Raw genomic sequence first — 24,526 nt, 5'->3', positions numbered from 1 at the left:
TTTCAATACTTTTGAGAAAGGCTGGGCTGGCTTATGGTATGGTACTATGTAGTAGACACTGTCTGGCTGTGATCTAAGGTGCAAGCCTGTGTTATTGCACTGCGATAGATCTGTAGTAGAGCTGGTTTACCTTACTCTCACTGACAGCTGTCAAGGCTGCTTGAGACAGGCTGGAGCTGTGATTATGACAATCACAGCTTGGCAATTGCCGTCAATGTGACTGTTATTGTAGCTATGGCTGATCTTTGGTCATCATAGACACATTCATTTATAATGGGAGTAACACTTATGCAGGACTTATATGTGGACAGGGAAATGACCTGGCTGTGCTGGCGGAACATTGTATTGAATCTAGTGTATTGCTGAAATCCTGTGGTGTATTGTAACAAATCTGTCATATCAACTATAAGCTCCTCACAGCCAGTGGCTGTATGCTGTCAGAGCTCTGGCTTTTGAACGGAGTAATGAGAAATAAATGTATAATATAAGGTGTCACATCATCTCTCCTTTCTGTGGTATTTCCAAACTGGCAGTGTATCATAGCTGGACACACTTACTGTTCCTATGGATCGGGGGAATGCGAAGAAATATTACGAGGTAACCCAAAACGTTATATAAGGCAACACAAAAAGTCTGAAAAAATTTCCCACTATGACCTTTTTGGGGCTCAGTTTGAGAGAAAGCAATATCTTTGGTTATTTCATGTGACAGGATATCTGCAGTATAGAACAAAATACAAACATTTGGACAGGATATGTTTTAGCAAAAACTGTTAGTCACTTCAAGCAGTGTCACTTCAAAGTCGATAGAAATTAGAGCAAAGCAATGCATCATATGGAAGGTACATTCATATTTGTAAATATGCTTGACTTTGAAAATGAATAATTAAAGCCAATGCATAGCTTGGATGCAAATGATTTGGCTGGGAGTGATGCAACTTCATATCTGTCACTATTAATCATTTATACCAAAGACAAACTGCTATGTTCATTCTACTTGGAGCAAGCTGCTTTACTCATTACAGGAAATGCAATGGCAAATCCAATACAGTTCAGCTATAAAATCTCCACACAGTTATTGCAGTGAGTGTTCACAACAGGAATTTACGATGCTTGTAATGAATGGATGCCTTGCGGTGAGGTAAACCTAGAAAAAGGTTGTGATAAAGTGGTGATATTGTAATTGTAATTATGGCCAGCTAACAATGCTTCTGATGCCTGTCTCATTAGCTGATGTGCAGATATGGGCCGACTTCATGCAGATCTAATATGAAATGATGAAGTACCAGCATGATTTAATTTTTTTTTTTTTTTGGGGGGGGGGGATAACTTTGACATCATATCATAAGTTTACATCATAATAATTGCAATGGGTAATAAGTAACAACCTCTTCCCTTATTTTGCATCCATAATTTAATTAAAATAAAAAAACTACATACTTCGACTGGCATAATATGGATGCTTTAAGGCTGCATGTAAGAATTATGAGATAAAATCAAGCTCAAGAGGAGCTGGTTCATTAAGTATGAATCTGTCTACTCTGCAGTAGTGTCAATCAATACTTTATCACTGGATGCATATTACAGTACCTCTATAACCTAACCCTCTATTTTTAACTTAACTACTGTATAGATATACTGTACATTTACTCATATTCACAGTCATGCCTACATGAACAGTGCCTGCATGATAAACAAGGTTTCTGAAGCAGGTAGTGGTCAGTGACATGAAATACATTACACATAAAAAAAATCTGAGTGAATCCAAGCTCACCTCCATGATTCAACTAGCTTTCTTAACTATCTTAAAAAGCTTTTTTTTTTTTTTCTTTTGTTCCTTTTTCTCTTTTGACTTATTTTTCTAACACTGCAAAAGTCAGTGTTAGCCACCTGCAGCATCATGGTAGAGCAATAGCCCTCTTAAGAAGGACCAATTTCTAATGTTGCCTCTTTATACTGCATACAGAGTACTTGCATTACAGTACTACAGTTCTCTTATTAGTGTTAATAAACCTGAGAGATGATTTCACTGTAAGGCTAATCATCCCCGAGGTTTACTATTATAGCACCCTGGCATCTCTTTTATCTTGGTTACCTTGATTTGATAGGACTGACTCCTTGAATCTCTCCTTCCTCCCTTAACAGCACTATGAACAGGTTTTCTGGGAACCTCTGAAGATAGCATGATTTTGAATGTTGTAACACGTAAAGGTTAAGATAGTACGGCCCCCTGAGGAGCCACTGTGCTTGCCACTTGTTGATCTGACACAGAGTTGCAAAGTGTTGGTTGTTGCTCAGGAGGTAGAGCGGGTCATGCACCGATCACGGAGTTGGTGGTTCTAACTCCTCTGGCTCCTCCTGTCCACATGTCAAAGTGTCCTTGGACAAGACACTGAAGCACAAATTGCTCTCGATGGTCAAGCCAGCAACTTGCATGGTAGCTCGCTGCCATCAGAGTGTGCATGCGGATGAGAAGTAAAGTGTAAGATGGATAAAAGTGCTATATAAATGCAGTCCATTTACTGTTTCAAAAACTACAGTGTTGATGGGATAATCTGTGATTGCACGTGTGTAGCTGGGAAATTCTTCCAGCAGAGGAGTCTGGATGGCATTAAACCACTGGAGTAGTCAATGAACATGATTCTTACACTCCCTGTTCAAGTGGGAGTTTGCAGAGAGGAGCAGGTGGATGGCAGCCTCATCCTCCCCATTGTCGGCCTAATGTATGAACTGGAGGGGATCTAAATGGTCTCTCACAAGGGATCTGGCCTGCTGTCATTTAGAACCCCGGTGTGCCCATTCTTGGCCACTGGGGCCAGGAACAATGTTTTTCACATCATCGTCAGCACCCTCTGCAGTCTCACTGACAGGTTGAGGATGTGCTGGAAGGCCTCCCTGAGGTGGTTGGCATGCAACTTGAAAACACTTGGGCTGATGCTTTATGGGCCTCCAGCTTTACCTCAATTCCCTCATCCTCTGATCAGCTGTTGTTTGCTGCCCAGAGGAGAGGTGAGGGTTGGAGTCCCTGTTGGCATGGGGGGCCCTGTTCTTGAATCAGGGACAAAGGAAGAGACAAGTAGATCTTAATGTGACTATACTGACTGTACACATGCATAGGGCAAACTCACGAATATAACCTTTTAACATAATAACTTGTATGATGCAGCTAAATATTGATAAAATGATAATAATAATAATTATTATTAAAACAAAAAAGGGAGTTAATGAGACTTGGAATGAAATAAAACAAAATTAATTTCTGTACAACAGTTTATACCAACATGAAAAAAGAACAGTAAAGCTGAATTTGAAACCCATTTGTGAGCTATAGACCACTTACGCCTCATTCACACATGTATGCAAAGCACACACACACACACACACACACACACACACACACACACACACACACACACACACACACACACACACACACAGAGGTAATGAAAACAAATAAGTCCTCCATCTGATGCAAAGCTGTCTCACACAAGCAAGCAAATAAACACACTGCTCTTATTTCCAGTGCCATCAGGCACCCTTGATGCGTACTCCATGGAAGAGGAAGCGCATACTGCGTCTCTTTGATAACACTTCAGAACAAACCTCAGCCAACTCTCACACACAAATGTGGGTGTGCTCCTTTTCTGTCAGTGACAGTTGACAACTGCTCATTTTCAGACCATTTAAATGAATATTTTACAGATTCTGTTTCCATTTGTATGGTGACATCCCCAACACAGAACTGTTTTAGGGGTGTTTCATGTGGCACTTGGAAACTTTGCATATTTTGCAGTGTTTTCTGATATTTGCTAGAGCGGGTGGGGAAATTCCTGGCATTTCAGGCAGTGCTGACACTATGGCACATCCGCAGCAGGGCTCTTAAGCTGCAACTGCAGTAGGTGGTGACAGATGTGTGCAATGACCTATCAAGAAAACTCCCACAGCTACATTTTCTTTTCAGACTGCGATGTGAAATACAAGAGTGAGCAAGAGTGCTTTGGGCATGTGCAACGCTCAGCACTAAGTTGACTTGATGGACAGAAACAACAGAACCATAAGTTGAAATATATAATGAATGACATCTTTACTGTGCATGCTTCAAGAAGCAACAATCAAAATACATCATCTTAGAGGAGATATTTCGCTGAAAGATGTCACTCCTTTGTGGGTATACATTTTCACGTCTGCTTTTCCAGCTCTTGGAAAAGAAAATATCCAAAAATATCAACATCAATAACAGCATCCTTGCCTTATGCTGCCGAGCTAATCCGCATCTAATTTCCATACTGAGGTCGTATTTCTACCCACCTCTCCCTTGGTATCTGGTGGTTTGGGTTGTGGTGACAACGGATGCTGAGGCCAAAGAGCTTGCGGGCAGTGCGCTGAATCCTGCGCCGCTGGATCTCCAGGGAGCTCTGAAGGAGCCTGTAGCGGGCCTGAAGGTCCCAGTCGCTGCCCCACAGGAGATGCACACTGCTGATGGGCAGAAAGTGAGTAGAGGGCAACCTCTTCAGGAAGGACTTGAACTCATCTGGATGACAGAGAGGGATGGAGCGAGAGAGCAGATTGTAAAACAGAGAGATAAGGAGCGGAGCGAGAATGTGGTGGTGTCACAGAAAAAAGTGAAAGTGAAGACTTAAGTGAAGCTGTGATAAAGCAGAATGCAGAGTTGCAAAGATGTAACCTTCTGTATTCGAGAATATAATAAATCACTTAAAATTTGTACTACGTTCTTAATACAATAATTATCTAATTGTATAATAATAATATAATAATCAGAATAGAACATCTAAGGTAAAGGAGAGCAGGATATATCTATTCTTCAAGCAAGTGAGTTATACTGATGTTTCCATAGCATCTATCAGTGACCCTACCGGCGTGTTTTCAAGCAAATGCTAACAGTGTAATCTTAGTTAGTGGGTTTGCTTGACAGAGATGATCCATTCATTTATTCAGCTAAACAAGCAACAGACAAACAAGCAGCTAAATAAGCAACAGAAACGTTGAGACTGTTTGCAGGACTGGTGAGTGACTCTTGAATCTGTTAGTCCGTCTGTACATTGTCCATCTAAGATTACTGTTTACAGTAATAAACAGCAGTGCCGGAGTAAATTTGGTGCTGTGACAAACAATAGTTTAGGCGTTTTAGCAGAGCGGGACACAAAACAAACCTTCCTTTCACTCTGTCAGAATGAACCTTTATTAGTATAAGTTTCCAGAGTTGTCTCAAAGCTTAAAGTAAGCAAATAAGTTGCTTTTGTTTTCTAAGGTAAGAACATGAACTTGCTGTCATGACCAAAATTTGATCTGGCCAATTCATCCAAAATGAAAACCATTTGCCTTTAAGGCACTGCAGAAGGACCATCTGAAGGACCTCTATATGCCTTATGTTTTCAAGGATTCTATGTCAGTCCTATAGTTTCAAATGTGGCAATGGCCAATGAACACCCAGCATTCTGGCTCGTCTTATTCACATAAACATGTGGTCGGACATCCGCTGCTTATTTATTTTTTGGATTGCCTCTATTGTGAGTATTTGCATAGAATTGAGACCTTCACTGCAGTAAACGCCCTCTTACTCCCACACACTTACTGAAGAGCACTGCCCAAATACATTTGTTACCACCAGTGGTGATGATTATCCTCACGTTCCTCTTTCTGCCTCTGATTATTCTTGCTCGTCTCCTCAGACAGCCTGTGAGTCCATCTCTCTGACCCGTGTTTTCAACACTAGCTCTATTTTATAACAACAGTGGGCATGAAGATGTTACTACAACTTTAGCAGCAAACACACAAGGACAAGGAATCTTTTATCTCTGGTGTTAATTAAGGAAAATTTTGAGTAAAGTGACTCAAGAGCAGTTCATCATTATCTCCAAAGAAATTTAAGCACATCATTATAAATAATAGAGTGAACAATTTCACACCTAAAAATGTCTCCTTAGCAATGTCAGCCCGGCACAAAGATAACCATCTCTGCTAAGGGTTCACTTTTCATCTTTATGCTGTCATAGCTTAGATGATGCAAAGCTACACATGGTCTATTGCAGCCAATGTATGAAATGGGGGTGCCACAATATCTGCTGTGGAGGAAAAGATAACACAAATGTTCTTGGAGAGAATGCAACGTCTCTGCACACTCAACTCCTAAAGGAACAGAGCCCCATGTTGAAGACATGCAAAGACCTGTACAGTAAGCCAGCACCCTCCTACAGACCCCTCCAAGACGGTCTGACAGCATTAACCACAGAGTTAAGAGCTCTTTTTCAGTAACAGCCGAGAAATGTCAGAATTTCCTCCACTCTCCTCTCAGGCATGTCAGAGCTCTCTTCCCCCTTTTCTTCAAAGACGCCACATTTCTTCTCCTCCCCTGTTTTGAACTTTCCACACTCCTCCACCCAGTTTTCAGAGATGTCTCTTACCCCCCTCGCTGATTTCCTCGAAGAGCTCAGTATCAGCAGCTCCCAATATTCAGAAATGTCTGATTCCTTCACCATTAAAATCCATGATAAAATCATTCCCTGCCGGTTCAACAGATGCCAATTCCTTTCACACATGCTTCAAAGTCATCGAGGATCCCATCCTTAATTAAGCTACCAAAGAGTCCATGTAGTCCATCGAATGACTCAAGTCATTCTTTTCAAGTTTCACAGCACTTTATCTAGAGATTACAGCTCTCCCTAATGTAACTCCATCTTACCATTTGTGCCAATACTTCTTTATTTGTTGGGTCCCAGAAATATAATGACAAATATTTTGTCATTTCTAATTTGCCCCAGTGAAGCACAAAACCAAAATGCATCAAATCAACTGAACTAGCTAGTACTCTTGCAGAAGCTTAAAGATTTCCAGCATATTCCAAACTTTTAGTAAATCAATGTGCCATCTGAACCAAGACTTTTTTTCATCAGCCAATAGTAGCGCAAAGAGGGAGAACATATTGAGCATGTAGAATGTGTAGCTGACGTGGTAATTTTTTGGGAGGATGCACAAATGCAGCAATGTTTGTAGTGGAAATACATTATCTGTGGACGTGGTAGACGGTGATATCAGTCGTGGCAAATCAAATCAAATCACCATTCTCCTTCCTTTTAAAAAGCACCTGACAAGACCAAAGAAGTTTCTCCCGAGAGGAAACGGGAGTCTTTGTAGAGAAGGCGCTGTGCATATTGCTATCAGCAGAAGAAAGGTGTCCTAACAGGATATATTTCATTTGCAATAACATTTTACTTAACTAATAATAAAGTGAGGAGGGAAAAAAAACGCAACTCCTGATACAAACTCACTCTCTGTAGTGATTACATTAAATTACATTTTGGTTTTATCATGCTGGGGCAGAGGTCTTCATAATTTACCAGCATGAGAATATAACCACTGTGCCACTGGATGTTGAACAGCATGGCTGGAATAACCTGTGTCTAATTCAATCCTTCATAAAAAAGATTATTGGACATTGATTGTTTTCTGTTGTTGTGGTTGCACACAGTAAATTGTACAGTCTGTCTGAAGAATCTGATATCACGTTGTAAATTTGGGTGGTTTTGAAGTATAAAAATTGAGTAAAATGATGCTCTCCCATTTTAGGACAAATGTTCACTCTCACTCTGAGAAAGATAGCGATTCCTTAATTTCTTCTTTTGGGGAGTGTGCGCTGCACACTTACCAAGGCATTTTGTTTTCTGGGTCAGTTACACATTTATATAAATTCTTTTTTTGGACTCTTCCTGTGTACTTCATTTTCAAGCACCTCTTCACAGATGCACTGCACTCTGTGACCTCCATGACTCACATTAACTTTCTTCTGTGGTGCATAAATATATTTATCTGTTGCTGGCAGGTTTTATTGGGACACTTTTATATCATATCAATAATAGATAGACACGGTGCCTTGCCATGTAACAACTGGGCGCGAGCTGTGCTTTTTTCCCCTACTGTGTCTGCATTTGCATTCAATGAAAGCAGATACATTTGTATGAGAGAATATATTCCTTGCCATGACATTCAAGCATTTGACATATGAAAGTTTTCCATTCTTTACAAACAACAATCCTCAAGAAAACAGGTTTCTATGGCCCCTATGCTCAAAAGTTGAACACAGGTTAAAGAAAGATCATCATGATGGTCAGAGGAAAACTAATGTTTACAATTGGTGGGAGGTTCAAAGTGAACCCCAGTCTTTGGTGTTGGAATAAATAAATTGCATTGTCTGCTCATGCGCGCACCTTAACTCCTGTACCTTGACTTGTCAAAGAGTTTTGTCTCTGGACTTGTAGCACCACGAACGTATTCACACTAGTTTATGCGGTGAACCTAAGAGAATTGTATTCTCTATTATTTATGTAGATTTGGCAGTGAGCGAGGGAGAACTATGACGCCAGAGCAAAAAGAAAATTGCAAGATTATGAGATTACTTTAGCTGCCTGAGCTCTGCATGTGTGAATTAAAACTACTGCATAAATATATAAGGAATTCTTCCCCTGCAAAATAGTATAAAATATCTGCATAACTAAATCTTTAATGCAATACTGCACAACAGATTATACGCTATTTCATAATTGTCATGGTAAGTAACAGTTGGAGGAATTTTCATCTTACCAGAGTTCTCAAAGTCTTTATAAGACGCAGCCCAGGACTCAGACATCCCCAACAGGGTGTTCTCCATAATCTGTATGTCGGTGATGGGACAGTTGCATTGGGGATACTCGTCGGCACACTGACAGATGCATTGGTTGTCATGGCACACATACTCCCCCTCTCCATTGCACATGATGTAGCTCAGAGCTGACTGGACGAATTTCTCCTGCAGGTACTCTGGGAAGATGACCTGAAGACCTGAAACAGAGATGAATGGAGGTTTTAGTGAAGCATAATGCATTTTAAATGTAAGTACAAGTCAATAATAATAATAAAAAAACTAATTCCAATCCTTGCTCCATTGTATTTGTGTTGGAAATCATTGAAGCAGTTGGCCGCAACATAAATCCAGTAATCTGAAATGTGCAGCCTCCATGCTGTTTATATCTTAAAAGTGCACTGAACAATAAACTCTTTTTTTTTCCTCAACAAAAGCTTTGATAAAATGGCATGAAAATATGCAGAAAGCCAAAGAGTGAGGTGAATTACTTTTTCATCATTTTGTATATATTTTAAATGTATACTGGTGTGTGGAGTAAGAACGGAATCACATACAGTAAATAAACACACAAGAGAAAAAAAGTTACCAGAATGGGATAAGGGGCGGTGAAATGGCTGACTGCCCTTCCAAGATTGCTTTGTGTTATACGCACTCATTTATTTTTCTGAAAAATACGTTCAACTTGAGCTGTCTGTTCTGCTGCGGGTCACTCATGATGTGACAATGTATAACAGTGATTGCTCCCTGCTCTCCTGTGCTCTGTTGGTTTATTTAGCACAGAATTGCCTCTGTGTGCACATGTGCTTTACGGTGAACAATAAGTGTTGCCGTTTGTATTTGCTGGCGGTTTGCATTAGCAGCTTTGCAGCATTCTGCTAATTAAACACTAATGGCAATAGCTGAATTTGTAATCTAGAGGCCAATTTGGGGCTGAAGCTGAAAGCACCTCTTCACTCTCACCACTGACAAGGTATTTATAATTTTTAGACTCCGAGCCAATCCATATCTCACCCTGGGGATCTCATAGAATTGAAGCTTGGACAGCGAACATTAAAGCCTTTCTCTTCAGTCCAGGCCCGGGAAAATAAATCCCTAGCTCTACAAGCCACTGGATTGGAAAAGAACTAAATAGATTTTTTTTTCCCCTTCTTGTATGAAACAGCATCTTGGTGAGGCAATATTTTCTTAATAGGTTTTACTTGAGCACAAACAGTGCTTCAGCAGCAAATATGCAGCCAGGAACCAGAACATAACATGTTATTGAATGATGAATGATTGCATTATTTTTACCGCTCACGTATTATTTTCACCTTTGGGTGAAAATAGGAATCCATTTATGCAAAATCAACATAATGTAGCTGGAATGAAAGGGAAAGTAAGCACATAATTTCATACCGAACACATGAATCATTTTCAGGGTGTTGTCATGGAGTCAAACGGTATCTCTTATTATGCATATGCATGTGGCAATTAACACTCCTTATTTTCACTCTCAACATACTAGACAGGAAACTGTGGGTAATTGATACGCAAATGACAGTCTTAACATGTGCCAAGATTTGACTCTGAAGCACAGGGCAGCTTCAACATCCATCATCATGGTGACAGCTTTTGAAGAAAGCCAACACATACGCTGTGTATTCAGGCAGCAAGGTTCGTTACTCATATCTAGGGCTGTGCCGAGTGCCATGTTTCACATTTGAAGCCTCTACTGAGGTTTTCGAATGAAGCTTCAGAAGTCTATCATCATGCTTTATGATGTCATCACCAAAGAAAAAGAAAAGAAATCCTCCAAAAAAACCCTCAGTGATTGATTGGATTAAAGGAGATTAAGTGACTTTTTTCCTTCTAATTAAATCATCTTCCTTAATAATGAATATAACTCGTCAGTAAATACATCTGAATATACTTTTGTGTATGTATGCCTGTAGTGACCGCTCTATGGTCAGACTCAATGTCCCGCCCACAGCGCAGTCTGATTGGTCACAGACTGTAGCTGTGCCGATGCACGAGCCGAGCTGTGTTTTGAAAGCAAGGCAGGTAGAGCTGAAGTTGCAATTAACATCACAATGTTACAATCTATCGAATGCTGATTTTGAATTTGCATGTCAACGTTATGAGTCAAGCTGTGAAGCTTCAACCTATTTGGCACAGCCCTATTCCGCTATATCAGTTATTGATGCTAATAGTTTGTAATCAGTTCAAATGCAAGGCTACCACAAAGCAAAAAAAAAACAAAACAAAACAAAAAAACCTCTGCAGTTGTAGAGCACAATAACACTTTGAACTGTGCAAACACTCTTTGTAGCAAACAAACCTTCCTTGTAATGCGTACCTTTTGTTGAGTATCAGCAGGTTCCCTTCTGCTCTAAACCTCATCAGAACCACTGCCCATCAGTAATGAAGGGAACAGAAGGAGGGAGGGATGGAGGGAGTAAAAGGGATGGATGGATGGATCATGTCTGACCACAAAAGAGTTGGGTTGCACAGGGCTTTCTCTCCATCAGGCCTGTCTGTGGCCCCTGGATCCAATATTCATTTAGCTTGATGTATTCCTGGGCTTGAAACTTTAATGTGATTTGTGGGAGAATCCAGATGGCAAGTTCACGGATCAACGCCGCTCACTGACAGTGCTGGTGCCAGCGGCCGGGTGCACAATAACACCGAGTGCCTCAGCCCTCCCTCCTCCCCTCTTCTGTCTGAGCAAACCTCATACCCCCAAACCCTACAGTCAACACACAGAGACACATTTTCTTTTTCTGATATCAATGTGTTGGTACCGGTGGATTGCACCAGGAACTGGTCGGGATGCTGACATTCAGCTCGGCACTATCAGTCTTGCAATCTCAAGTTTTCCTTTCTTCTCACCATCCCTTCTCCTTTCCATGCTTCTCTCTCTCTCTCCCTACCTCATTCTCCGTGTCTGTACACATCTCTTCTGTCTTACTTCATTACACTCACTCCTACTCCCGCAACACTCATGCACATGCCCCTTGACTCGTCCCCCATCATCCTTTGGCTCTCATTCACTCCATCAATCACTCTCCTCATTCCTGTTTCTTCACCTCTTCTGCTCTCCTCTACATTGTCCCACCGAGCACGTGCTGTACTCAAGTATTGGAAATTTGATGTCTTGTCCTCCCACTCCAGTGTAGAAATGATGTCATGCAATAAAAGTAAATCCATCAACATTTGTTAGTGCAGTGGGGAATGAGCGAGACAATTGGAGCCCTCGGGCCAAAAATGAAATTAGAAACTAATCAGAGTAAAAACATTTATCTTGGTGACTTTCGTTGCTTTGTTGTTTTAGTGCAGTAACATGTGAAAACATTGAGAATGATTGGGCTATAAAGCTACAATTTACTGTGGCTTTGAGGCAGATTTTGTGTAGAGGAAAACACTGGATATTGGAGTACGGAGTTCCACTTACCATCATTAAAGACATGCCGATAAAATGAATAGGTGCATATTGGAATTCCCGCGCAACCATTTGATAACCTCCTACTTCATGCTCTGTCAGTGCACATAATTCCCTGCAACCCCAATGCCTGGCTTGCTCTAAATAAATAGCACCTCAAAATGGCAGTTAATCTCATTGCATACATCAGAGGCTGATATATTTCCTTCACGTACGTTGCAGGATATAGCCCCACAAACATTCCATGAATGCTAAAAATGGAAAGTCTGTGACTCTGCAACTGTGACTTTGCGTTTTCATTATATCTCTTTCCAGAGTGCTCTATTTTTACATGGTGATAGATGGGGAGTGTAGGCCGCAACTGAGGCTTGTAACTGCCTTGGCAAGCAGTTGCCTGCTTATTGCAATGCCACGCTCCGCCTCATAAGTTACAGTTTCATTAAAGATTAATTGACCATTGTGTGGCTGCAATTTCGCAAAATAATCATTACTTAATCCACTGGTGCAATAAAGTGCATTACTTCAATGGGGGCATTAAATTACCATTGGAGGTTATCGTTGCAGCCATGATACAAAACCAAAGACCTCTGAACTGGAAGATTGCCTGTTTCTCTTCAGTCCAGGCCTGCCCAGTCCGCCATGCTGATCTTCAGATACTTAAAAAAGAGGGGGCATATAGCTTCAAGATTTGCTGCGTTGGCCCATTTCACACGAGAGTGCCTCTTCCACAACTAAGAGGTAAAGGTGCAGCTAAAGTAGCTATTTATCCACTTTTCATTTTTTTACATAAAGAGCTTTAGGTCTTTGACAGTGTGTGTGTTGGGCCTGACAGAGGATAACACGTTCCACTGGAGCTACTCTCAGCTCTCAGAATATGTTAGCATTTTTTAAAGTTCTGAATGAGGTGTACTTAGCATTCAAATGGATAATGTGTGGCGGTGTCTGTGCTGAGTAGATTATCGTAGATTATCATGAGTGTTCTCAGCGCACTTGAAGGCAGCAGCCTGTGTTATCAAACAGTACCGTCGACTTGAAATTTTCTTTTTTGTGTGAGGCAGTGCTTGTTTTGGGACAATTTAATAAGCATTTCCATCTCAAACATCCTTTCATGTCCAGTGTTTTGCACAAAAATGTATTTTTTTCCTTGAATGCTCTGTTGAGGTGTTTTAGATTTTTATGGTACATTGCTGCTGAGGCACACGTATATTTGAAACAGCAAACAACAGAGATGTGGCAAATCCCATTTCCTAGAACATATTAACACACAAGTGCCCGCATATGCATATGTGATACACACCACTCTATCTGTGTGGAACAGAGAGACTTGTGGAACACAATGTGTTTCACACAATGTCTAGAGTGTTTGCTTTGAAGAAACCCACTTATTCATATTGTTAACACAAAATGCACAGAAGGATGCAGGTGCAGTAATCACCGTGAAAGCATAAATTACATATAAAAATGGTCTTGGCATTCAGGGCTTGCTGCTCCTGCCTCCTGAAAAGGGGAATTGCTGAAATTGCATGTTGAAGCAATTGCTGGATGGAGGAGGGCAGGCTGTCTGGAGAGGTAGATGAGCTCTCCATGGTTCTGAGTTATTGCCAGTTGTGCTGCACACTGAACACAGACACACAAGTTGAATCGGAGTAAAAGTAAGTAACTGATTGCTTCTCTTCTCCTTTTCCTGTGTGTAAGATCATAGTAGCGAGAATGCAATTTCATATATTATACGGGAAAAATGAATAACGCCCTCTGTGCAAAGTCTGTGCAAATTGAATGGAATCATTTTGTTTTCAATTAGCAGAATACTCTCAAACACAGTGAATATTATCTGCATTTCAAAATATGTGATGCGGTTGCTGTTGGCTGCTTATGCACTTCAGTTGCACTGTTCAAGCTGTTCCGTCATGTGCTGCCATGTGTCCCTGCACAGCAGCAGCAGTAGGGCCTCTGCTGGTGAGACATCTTACTAGTGTCACACATTCATGTGCACGCACACACACTCGTGTATGAGCACATGTACACACCCTTTGCAGGCTCTTGCAGAAATCACATGTTTTACAAGAACCCTGGAGAGGGGGAGGAGAGACATATGACAAGCTCTGACATTTCTATTCCAGCTCTAAAAGATACAACTGCCCTCAAAGTGTCAAGATGTGCTGTACACACGTCTAAGATCAAAAGCCCAGATTTATCAGAGAAATTACATCAAACATCCCTAAATACTGAAATAATGCTAATCTGTTTGTATTGGGAGGCTTTACTCTTTGCTCAGAAGGAACAATCTACTGATTCATTAACAACCTGTTTCATAGTAACACAAAACTGAGAGCTAGAGTGCTTCATAGTTATTCATATGCCCATGTGTGTATCATCTTATTGGCTCATGAACACATTCTGATTTTAACTCCTTCTGTAAGTCTAAATATATTATAATGCACATGTATAACAGTTTGAGACTCTGCTGTAATAGATTCATTCAGAGGTAAATCACATTTGTAATAATCACAATTGGGTTTATCAATCTTACTATGATTTTAACTACAATGTAACACTTTCATGCATATATCACCCTTATTATGCATTATTTATGTTTATCATTTGCTAATATCCACTACATCCATGCAAATATTAAAATATCCAGTGCAATATTACATATTTGTTTAATGTGCTTATATATTATTTCTTCTGTGCAATAGTACAAAATGCTGTATTTTATTATCCATTTCCTACCATGTGCAATTCAAAAAAGTGAGCCATCCTTCTAAAGGTAACTTTATTTTTATAATATTTTTTTATATAATATACATATATATATATATTTGATTTTATTTTGTATTCTTTTTTATTGTCTATTTGTTCTTTTTCTACGTCTCCTCCTTTATTCTTGCTTTTACTGCCGTCTGTAACAACGTCATTTCCCCGGCATGGAGATCAGTGAAGTTATATCTTATCTTATCTTGTCTTAACTTATCTTATCTTTCTATGCATGTACACATTATAACCTGCAATCTAAGGTGTTACACAAAGGGTTTGTAAAAACTGTTCACGGCAAGGGCCCTTCTCGATACAAAAGAAGAATAAAGTAAAGAAAACCCCAATCAATGGATGAAATTCTGACTCCAACAGAGAGAGAAAAAGACTGAGTGGAAAACCGTGGCACTTGCTGAAATGGCAGCCTGTAGCTGGCAAGGGCGAGTGGGGGGAAAAAAACGGAGATTTATGGTCATGCTGGCCCAAATGGAAACTCACTCTTGATTGACCACTTCCAATTGAAAGCTGACCTCCAGGTCAACATGGAAAGATTTCATCAGGTAGTGGGGTTTCAGCATGCTAGAGAGAAGTGAAAAAATGTGTGCAGCCATCCATCTTGATGGAAATGATGCAGCGTTATCAGTTCTCTCGGCAAAAGGACGCATAAAGGAAATGGTTGCCTCGCGCCAAACGCATGGGCAGCATGTCCGGGAGGTTGCTCATTACCTCTGACCGCTCCTGTGACAATCCAGACATACAGCTGCTCAGGTATTGTGATTTCTAGAATAATCTTTTAAACCGTGCAATTAGTGTCATGAAATAAAGACACGTTTTGCTTTTGTACTGTGCCCGGGTTTGAGGAAGAAAAAGAAAGACCAGACAGTTTCATCCATTGAGAAAGACGCAGAACAAGAGAAAGACTAAGATGATGAGAATGCGTCTCTGTGTTTGCTGTTGTGCTCATCCAACATTTGCTCTCCATGTTTTGCACCAAAGATTTTCCTTCAGTAAATTATTCTCTGGTAACCAAGGACATTGTGTTTACTGATATACTTTAGTGTCCAAATCAATTTTTCAACAAGTCTGTCATCAGAAACAACTTAATTGATTTGTATGTCTGTTTGTCTTCCCCACAGTGTTTGCAGCGTTTTCACTCGAAAAGAGGGACAGGCATCGAGCGACAGAGCAATGAGTATCTAATTCATCACTCTCCGCACGACTTGCCTACAGGGCCAGTTTAATTTATTTTCACTTCACCACTTTGAAAACTGTTGGCTCAGGCTATTCTAACATATTCATAAATCTTCCAAGATAGGCTCATGGCTCTTCCAAGATAGGCTGTTGAGGAAACTGGAGGAAAGAGGAAAGAGAGGAAGCATGCGGTGGGGATTGAAAGAGGCAAATTAGTTTGCTTTTGTTTTGGTGCTAATTTATGACAGCCACACTGGAGGTGATTGGGTCCTTGCAAGGTAATGGCTTGTGGAGGTTCCCGGGCCTTTTATCTTTCTTTAGCCCAGTTAGCCAATTTGCTATTTTCAACCCCCAGTACGTGTTTTCTCTATTTGTGCTGATATCAAATTACACCGCCAATGTTCCAATCTTCTACCTAATATACAGTACTGAAAGTCCCTGCTGTTTTGCTATTTAAAAAAATCCCACCAATTCAAATACAGAAATCAATGATGAATACATGCATGGCAGGAAATTAGGATATTAAAAGAAAATAAAAATGCGACTATTTTCTCACAGCCACCTGAAATAAGAGTATTTTAAGTAAGCAATGAAAATCCAGACCATTTAACTACCACACACTAATTCCCTCTTTGGCTTAATTCTCACCCCTCAATAAACTATTTTTACTTCCATGTCCCAGTGGAGGAAGAAAGTGAGAATCCAGCCAAAACCAATATCATTGGGTTTCTAAGCTTTAGCCTGGAGAGAGGACAAACAAACAGATAACAAATTAACATGGGAGAACAAAAGTGTATTTAAATCCCAATTGCAGTAAAGCTAAGTAGCATGGATCTTTCCTTTGGACTGAACTTGAGAGAATAAACAAACCGTCTACGTTCTAATGAATGAGATATTAAAAATTCAAGAGTGGCTTCCCATTATGGCTTTTGCTACACAGGATGTGTCTTTGGCCCAGCTGATAGTTTGTAATCCGCAATAGGTCGATTATATCATGTTCAGACACATCGACGTGTGCAAGGTTACGCTGTAAGTCACATCCAGTGGCAGACTGGGTCAGGATCAATGAGTTCTTCTTGCATGTCCACAAACAGTCTCTTCTAATAACATATCCTGATGCCCTCCTGTGTTGTATTTAGCTGCCAATAAAGCTGTGCATATAGTAAGCACTCAGGCGCTAACCATGCCAAAAAACTGAAAACCCCCACAGTCATATTAAGTTTAAGCAACGCAAAGTTTCATGTGTGATAGATCAAAGCTTTGCTAAGTCATGCATGAAATCTAATGTGAAAAAATCGTTCCAGTGCCATCTCAAATTCTGATGATTTCTGGGAGGAAAAAAAAGGAAAAATAATGGGAGAAAGCAGAAAGTGTTGGTTAATTTGCCAAACATTTCAGAAAGCAAAACTGTGGGAGAGAAGAGGACTGAGTTTAGGCTTTGATAGGTAGCTCCCTTGATGTCAGAGTCCACTACAGCATTCTAATCTAAATCTAAGTGAAAGCAGAGGGAATATCCAGGGAGTGTCATATCCGCATTGTGTTATCTGGAGCTCGCAGCCCCACCAGCTCACAAAGAGCAGACCACAGGGGTGAGAAGGAGAGAGAGAGAAAAATTCCCTTTTGAAAATTCTGTTATTTTGGAAGGAAGTGTCTCCAGGAGAAATTTGACCACAACTAAACTCACTAGCTTGCTTCTTTCTTGCCGATTAATTTAAACCAGTATGCTGTCTGAGACCATCCCAAAGTTAATTCCACCAAAGCGAATCGCTGAAAAAGCAGCAAAAACTGTTTGGTTACAGGTTTGTAATCATTTTCTTGTGTATATTTTTGAGTTAAGTTTTGCAGTTACACGTATGCCTCAAGGTAGATAAAGTGCTGAGGTTTGGAGTGAAAAAATAAAAGTAGGGGGAGAAAAAGGCATGATTAAAAGTTTAATTAGAAGAATGAAATGGAGTGGGTTTTCTATTACTGCATCCTCGTTGTAACTCACATGGTGCTGCATACTAATACGATCCCCTTATTTAATTCATAAGCAATTAAAATAGCTAGTGTAGATTAAGGTTTTTATGAGTTTATTCATTTCCAAAAGATGAGGGTGCAGTAGCATTATACATAAAGGATTTTTATCCAACCTTTAACAGTTGGTCTAAGATAATGAGAAAGTACATGTTTAGACTGTCCAAAATATGGATCACCTGTCTGTCTGTAGAGTGCAGACTGTGTGAAATCATACTTTAGACACGGCAAATGACAAGCAGCCAAATGAAAAGCATTATAAAAAAACATGTCTGGCTTGATGAAAAGTAGAGTTTAAAAAAAACCCAGTGGAAGAAAATGGCAGAGATTTTAAAAAAAATGAGGAAAATAGGCAGAAACGATAAATGGGCTGAGTAAGGGAAAGATTAAAGCAACGTGGTGAAAAGGTTTCCAAAAGAACCGTTTTAGAATCACCCAAACGGAGATAAAAAAAAAATTAGTGAAAAAGCTGACAAAAATGTCCCTGGCATTGCTTATCTTTGCTCACCAGAAATGTCTCCTGTTCGGTGGAAGATCACACACACGCCGCTCTGACACATCAACTCAATCACGACAGAAAAAGACGCGCAACAATGTACAGTATGCGATTCTGTCATTACAATTTCTAAAAGCTGTAGAATTCATTCTTCATTCTCTCGCTGTGAGGGACTTAGACATCTGTCTCAAAAAGCCCTTCTCATCCACCCAGAATGCATTCAGCTGGGCCTAAATGAAGTCAGTCAATCAGTCAGTCAGAGTGCACTTGATACTTGGTTATTCTCAGCCAGTGTTAGGCAGCGTATTGTGATCCAACCACATTGGCGAAGGTTCCCGTTAGCCACAGGCCTACTTCAGTTTGAGAGTGCGCTGAAGAAAGCCTTGAGCTGAAAGTTGAAACATTTGTGCTGCATTATTTTCCCTGAGATGACGAATGAGGGAAACATTTTTTGAGCTTTCTGGACCTTCCTTTGTGCTTTATGTCACAAACGGTTTCATTAAACACGGCAGATCAAAGAGGACGGAGATGCGCTTTGAGAACTAAGATGCGACCTTGTTATTTCAAACTCAGCGAATCAACATTTGTCTTTCTCGGGATCGAAACTGCAAACCATCTGGATGACATGTTTTCCCTGTCCTGTGAAAACCATGTATCTCCAAGATGTGTTTTTTTTTCTGACAGGATATATTTCAGCCAGTACAGCTGAGGTTTCATTTTTGTTTTTTTGCTAAGCAAGTAGGGATATTTCCTCAAATCATGAAGGAATCTTACCTGATTTTAAGACATATGGACATTGGAAGCCTGAATGATCTTTCTATGTGCTCTAGTCATGCTGATTACCTCATGAGCTCATTGATTTGAAGCACATGCTCGCCGTGTTGAACATTCACAAGCCACCTGTCTCACACACAGAGGATGTGTAGAGGAGTTAAAAATAAAATGACTGCATGAGAGTTACAAGTGTGCAGCTCTCTCCTCCATGCTTTGATGTCTACCTGTGAGCCATTACCTCACGTGAATAAGCCTTTATTTCCCTTCAGCTCTTTATTGAAGAAACACTGAAAATTGTGAGGTGGTTAAGCGCTGTTGATTCAAGTTCAGTGTGCTCATCTGAACCTCATCTTTTGTCCCAAAAGTCAGTCCTGCACATTTTGAATCAGCTCATACTCATGTGGACAGAGTAAACAGACAGAAACCACCAGACAGGAAAACTCAGTTCATGTGTGTTCAGTCTGTCTATGGAGGTCCACTGGGGTTATATCTGTTTAAGCTTAGCAAGATATGTCTAAGATTACTGTGTTCAGAGATTATTGTAAAATCAAACTTCTATTCCAACTAAAATGTTGCACAGTGTGCAGATTTTGCACATTAGGGAATGCTGCCAGTGATCCGTGATCTTTCTTATTAGCCAGATGTGAGTCCTCCCCACAGTTTAAATGCCAAAAGTTTGCATTTTAGCTAATTGCCTGGTAAAAGGTCAATAGGCATTTGAAAATTAGACACACGGTGGGTGTTCAATAGATGTGCTGAGAGCTGCTAGTGCTTATAAGAGCAGTCATGGGCCCAGCCAGTGTCTTCCTCCTCAAGGGATAGTTTGTGAAGTCCATTTATGGCGTGTTGTCAAAGAACAGGACAATGCTGTCAGAGCTGTTATTTTCTGGGCACTGACTATAAAGACCGGCCAAGGGATACAGTAAATCTGTGTTTTGTATGAATAAAAGAAGATCAAGCTGCTCTGGGAGGCACTACGAGGTTCACAAGTTGTTCCAAAAGGCTTATCCATTAACTTGCAATTTTCCTCATATCCAATTATTCTAAGTGCACCCAGACAAAAGGGGAAAAAATTAAACATGCTGCTGAGATGGTGCTTTATACCTTCTTTTCTGTGGAGTGAATGTATTTTTCTTATCACTCAGAATTACCATAGCAATAACTCCAAATACTCCAGCACAGAGAAGATGGTAGCAACCACCTATCAATGCACTAAAATGGCCAGAGACACTTTACCAAACACGTAGTACCATCCAAGTGGACAAAAAAAAAACAAAAAAAAAACACCCTAGCTGGAAATGTCCATTATATCAAACACCACAGCAGTTACCCAGCCATGCCCACCCAAATGTCCACACCACCACACCCAGCAACAACCTCGCAACACCTTAACAATCTACCTGGACAACAAGAAAGTATCTGTCAATGCCCTCCGAATCAAACAGTTAGCCCTGTTTGGACACACCGTACAGATTGACTAGATAAGATAAGATCAGATAAGACTTTATTGATCCCACACCAGGGAAATTAAGTGGTTTACAGCCAGCAAGTATTACAAAATGCAGAAAACAGTGGCACAGAAGGGTTGAGATAAAAAGTATGCAGGCTATAGACTAGAAAATCAACTATGAACATGTACATTCTGGACAGATTCTAAAAAATACTAAATACCATAAAAATACTATTGCCTATATTTTTATGAGAAAACTACCAATGTCATATGTTGTATGGACCATATCTGCCATGGACGCAGCATCCTGTATCTCAACCTCAGCCCATATCTTTCCAAAACAGAGAACTCTAGCGATCTACAACAATATGTAAAGGCTTTATGTTGCACTTTCCAGTAGAGTAAAAAAAAACATGATTTTGAAGCTGACTGACTACCTCCTGCCAACATGGGACTCGATGCAGACCAGAGGCTGTGACCCATGTGAATGAAAAGGTTTAACCTATGCCAATTTCATATGTGCAGGACTGTCTTGATCTGAGAGGAATACATATGGCTCACCAGGAGATAAAATAAGACTCGTTGTTACATTTAACCTAATATTCATGACCTGTAAAACTGTAGGGTGCATTCAATGATTGGATTTCATTAGAAATGTATTTGAGCAGAATAGACCTTAAAGCTCTCCATCGACTACATGCCTCTACATGCGGCGTGTGAAGTGCTATCACTTTGAAGGGCACTACGCTTGATGAAGAAGTTACACCATCAGCTGTCTTTCTAATTAAAGGCAGACGATAATTGCTCTTAAAAGAACGCATTTTCAGGAGAACACTCAACACCTCCTATCACACAAAATGCACACACACACACACACACACACACACACACACACACACACACACACACACACACACACACACCAATAATTTGGTCTACAACAAAACTCTAAGCCAGAAATCACCCAGAAAAGCTTTTCCATTCTTTTGGGGTTATTATTGAGCCAAAAGAAAGAATCTTTGGCAGGCCTGTCATCTATCAATCGGGTAAAAAAACAGTCTTCAAAGCAGAAGGCTAATACATTTGGTGCATGACAATAAAGCTTTTCCAAAAACCTATAGAGTCCTTTGAGTAAGTGGCAGTGGAGGACTTAAAAGTGTTTCTTTGACAAACCACTTAGTTCTCTGATTTTAGAGGACGAGTACTGATCCCTCTCTGAAAAGGAAAGGGGGGGGAGATTGTGGGTTGGATTGAAAATAAGCCTCTCTGATTCTCAAACTGGTTTTAATAACCTGCGTAAACTTGAATAAATCAAAGAACCAATCACTCTATTCAAACACTTGACCACAGTTACACAGTGTTTCATCATTCTTACTCCCCAGGGTGGCTGTCACCGCGAGCAATTTCTTCTCTTCGGCTAATTATTAGATGTGTCAATGTTTAAGACAGAACTATTTTCACTTAAAGGAATGGAGCCACTAATGAGTAAAAGTTGGTATTTGCATCCACTGATGTATGATCTGTAAGTGATTTGCAAGTAGATTCCTTTTCTAACACTAAAGAAGCTTGATGAAAGTCATTTATATGTTGAATAGATTCTTGATGGACTAAAAATAAATCAGAGTTTGACACTGATACTGATAGTTAAGTGAGATGGTTAAGTAGAACAATGCATTTATACACCGTACCATGGATAATGCGAGTTTCTGCTCTTACGTCTGAATGGTTTGCACAGTTCATGCAACTGTTATGAATTCAGGCCTGTCTTTGGACAAAGCTCAAAGAGACTTAACATGTTAGAACATCTATAACCACAGAGAGTCATATTGCAATCCTCAGAGGGGATCGGGAGAGCAAATCTATCCGAGTCCCAATTAAAAAACGCACTGACAAGGCACAAACTGTTTCCCCTCTCCACCTAAGAGCATGTCATGTACAACTATGGATGTCTGATTTTAAAGGCCAAAATGGAGTTTGACCCTGCTGCCCTGTCATGTCAAACATCACGAGGCAGCAGATGGAAAATATTGATATGCTGGGTTTGTTTACCTTGCAGATGAAGCTTGCTCTCAGGGCTCTGCAGAAGAATTGAGCTAACTGAGTCCAGATTGTCATAGCTACTGCATCCCAGTGGCCCCGTCCGCGTCTCCGTCACCTGCAATAGAATTAAAACTAAAATGAAAGACACATTTGAGAAGCAAGCAATTGCGGTGTGTGTGCGTGTGTTTGAGTGTGTGTTGGTGCAAACGTTTGCATGCACATAACTCATACGCTGTCAGTACTCTGTTCTGATGCATTCCTCTTGCAGCGCTCATCACAAAGTTAGGGATCACAAGACTTACCAGCAATTAACAGCTGGCAGTACGACGTCAACACCTGTTCATGACTGCTGTCAGAGGATAATGTAACAGTCATTAGAGTTTCTTTTTTGATTGACTTAGTTCACACTAGTATATTTAACACCCCGTGGCCCACAGACAAAGAGTGATTGTGTTGTGGCAGCATGTATTGAGACAGGTTCTCACACAAGAAACATGTTTTATAACCTTAGCATTTTTTTCCCACCTACCATAACGTGAGGACTAATTGACTCAATGTTCAAAAGAAGGATTAATTGCATTTTAAACAACACCTCTGCACAATGCATCATTAGTGTAGCAGTCGGTGACATGTCCAACTCGGTAGGATGGGATTTCTTTTCGAGTCACTTTAAAAACACTTTTTCGAAGGAGAAGCATTAATGGCCATTTCACTTGACCTTGTTCCATTCCAAACAATAGCACTGAGACTATACAGTAGCAGCTGTTCTTGTAGCCCACCCTGAATCACCATCAAAAGAAATAATGACGCTATTCAGATGAAGAGGTGAAGAGGCTGCTTTAAAATATACAGCCTCCACATGAGAGACCTTGAGGAGGCTGCTCTTGAAAAGAATGGAGTGAAAACTCTTCTCCTTCCAGTTGCCTTTGCCCATTAAGTCCTTCCAGTAGTTCCTAATAGTATTTTTACAAGTTTCCAAAGAGCCAAATGAGATAGAAATCAGGGAAGAAGATTGAGGGAGAGAGTGGGTGAATCTCACCAAAAACCTTTTGTCTCTTTCAGGTCTTTGTTGAGCACAAACAGAAAAAAAAAAAAAAAAGTCTATGCCGAGAAGCAGATCTATAATACATGGCAGACATTTAAGATAGTAATGGAATATTACAGTTGTTATATTTTAAGTTCAGAAATAAATACACAATATTGACATAGTATCACCTTTCAGCTAATGAGGTGAATTTGTTAGCAAGCAGCTGTTCCGTGTCTGAACAGCAGATACAGAGCAATGTTAGCATGCATTAGACTCATGTTTCTAGGCACCTGGTGAATATAATATAATGAAATATCTGGCTATGTTGCAGCTAAATGCTTCTTGTTCACCCAACTTGTCATATATAGGCACTTAGTCAGGACCCCTTGGTGTCACTGTCACTTTCAAAGAGGTTAACATTGTGAAATGGCTTTTATCTTGGGTTTAGGCACCAAAACTACTTGGTTAGATTTAGGAAACGAGAATGGTTTACCATATACAAGTGTAGTTAGCTCACTTAAAAACAGAAACTTTTACTTTTGGTTTACTTGGAAATAGTTGGAGGGCATTCCAAGATGATCCACAGGACTGGAACTGGTACTAATTAGGACACACCTGATGAGTTTCCAGTACATTGGTTATTGTAGCCCATTGCGCTCTCTGTACATTTACATGTAAACTGTTAAAACAGCAAAAAAAATGATGTGCTACTTGTACTTGAAACCA

General features: G+C 40.2%; 1 protein-coding gene across 1 annotated transcript in view; it reads right to left on the bottom strand.

Moving 5' to 3' along the window:
* Nucleotides 1-24,526, bottom strand: part of brinp1 (bone morphogenetic protein/retinoic acid inducible neural-specific 1) — a 112,227-nt gene that overhangs the window by 6,748 nt on the left and 80,953 nt on the right. Inside the window, exons 5-7 of the mRNA XM_070988533.1 lie at nucleotides 22,783-22,888; nucleotides 8,595-8,831; nucleotides 4,308-4,530 (exon numbers count right to left, since the gene is read on the bottom strand). Of these exons, the coding sequence (XP_070844634.1) occupies nucleotides 4,308-4,530; nucleotides 8,595-8,831; nucleotides 22,783-22,888 (566 nt within the window). The remainder of the gene's footprint in view (nucleotides 1-4,307; nucleotides 4,531-8,594; nucleotides 8,832-22,782; nucleotides 22,889-24,526) is intronic.

This window comes from Chaetodon trifascialis, chromosome 20 (genome assembly GCF_039877785.1).
Source record: "Chaetodon trifascialis isolate fChaTrf1 chromosome 20, fChaTrf1.hap1, whole genome shotgun sequence".
NCBI classification, from domain to species: domain Eukaryota; kingdom Metazoa; phylum Chordata; class Actinopteri; order Chaetodontiformes; family Chaetodontidae; genus Chaetodon; species Chaetodon trifascialis.
This window is presented reverse-complemented; position numbering and strand designations above follow the sequence as displayed.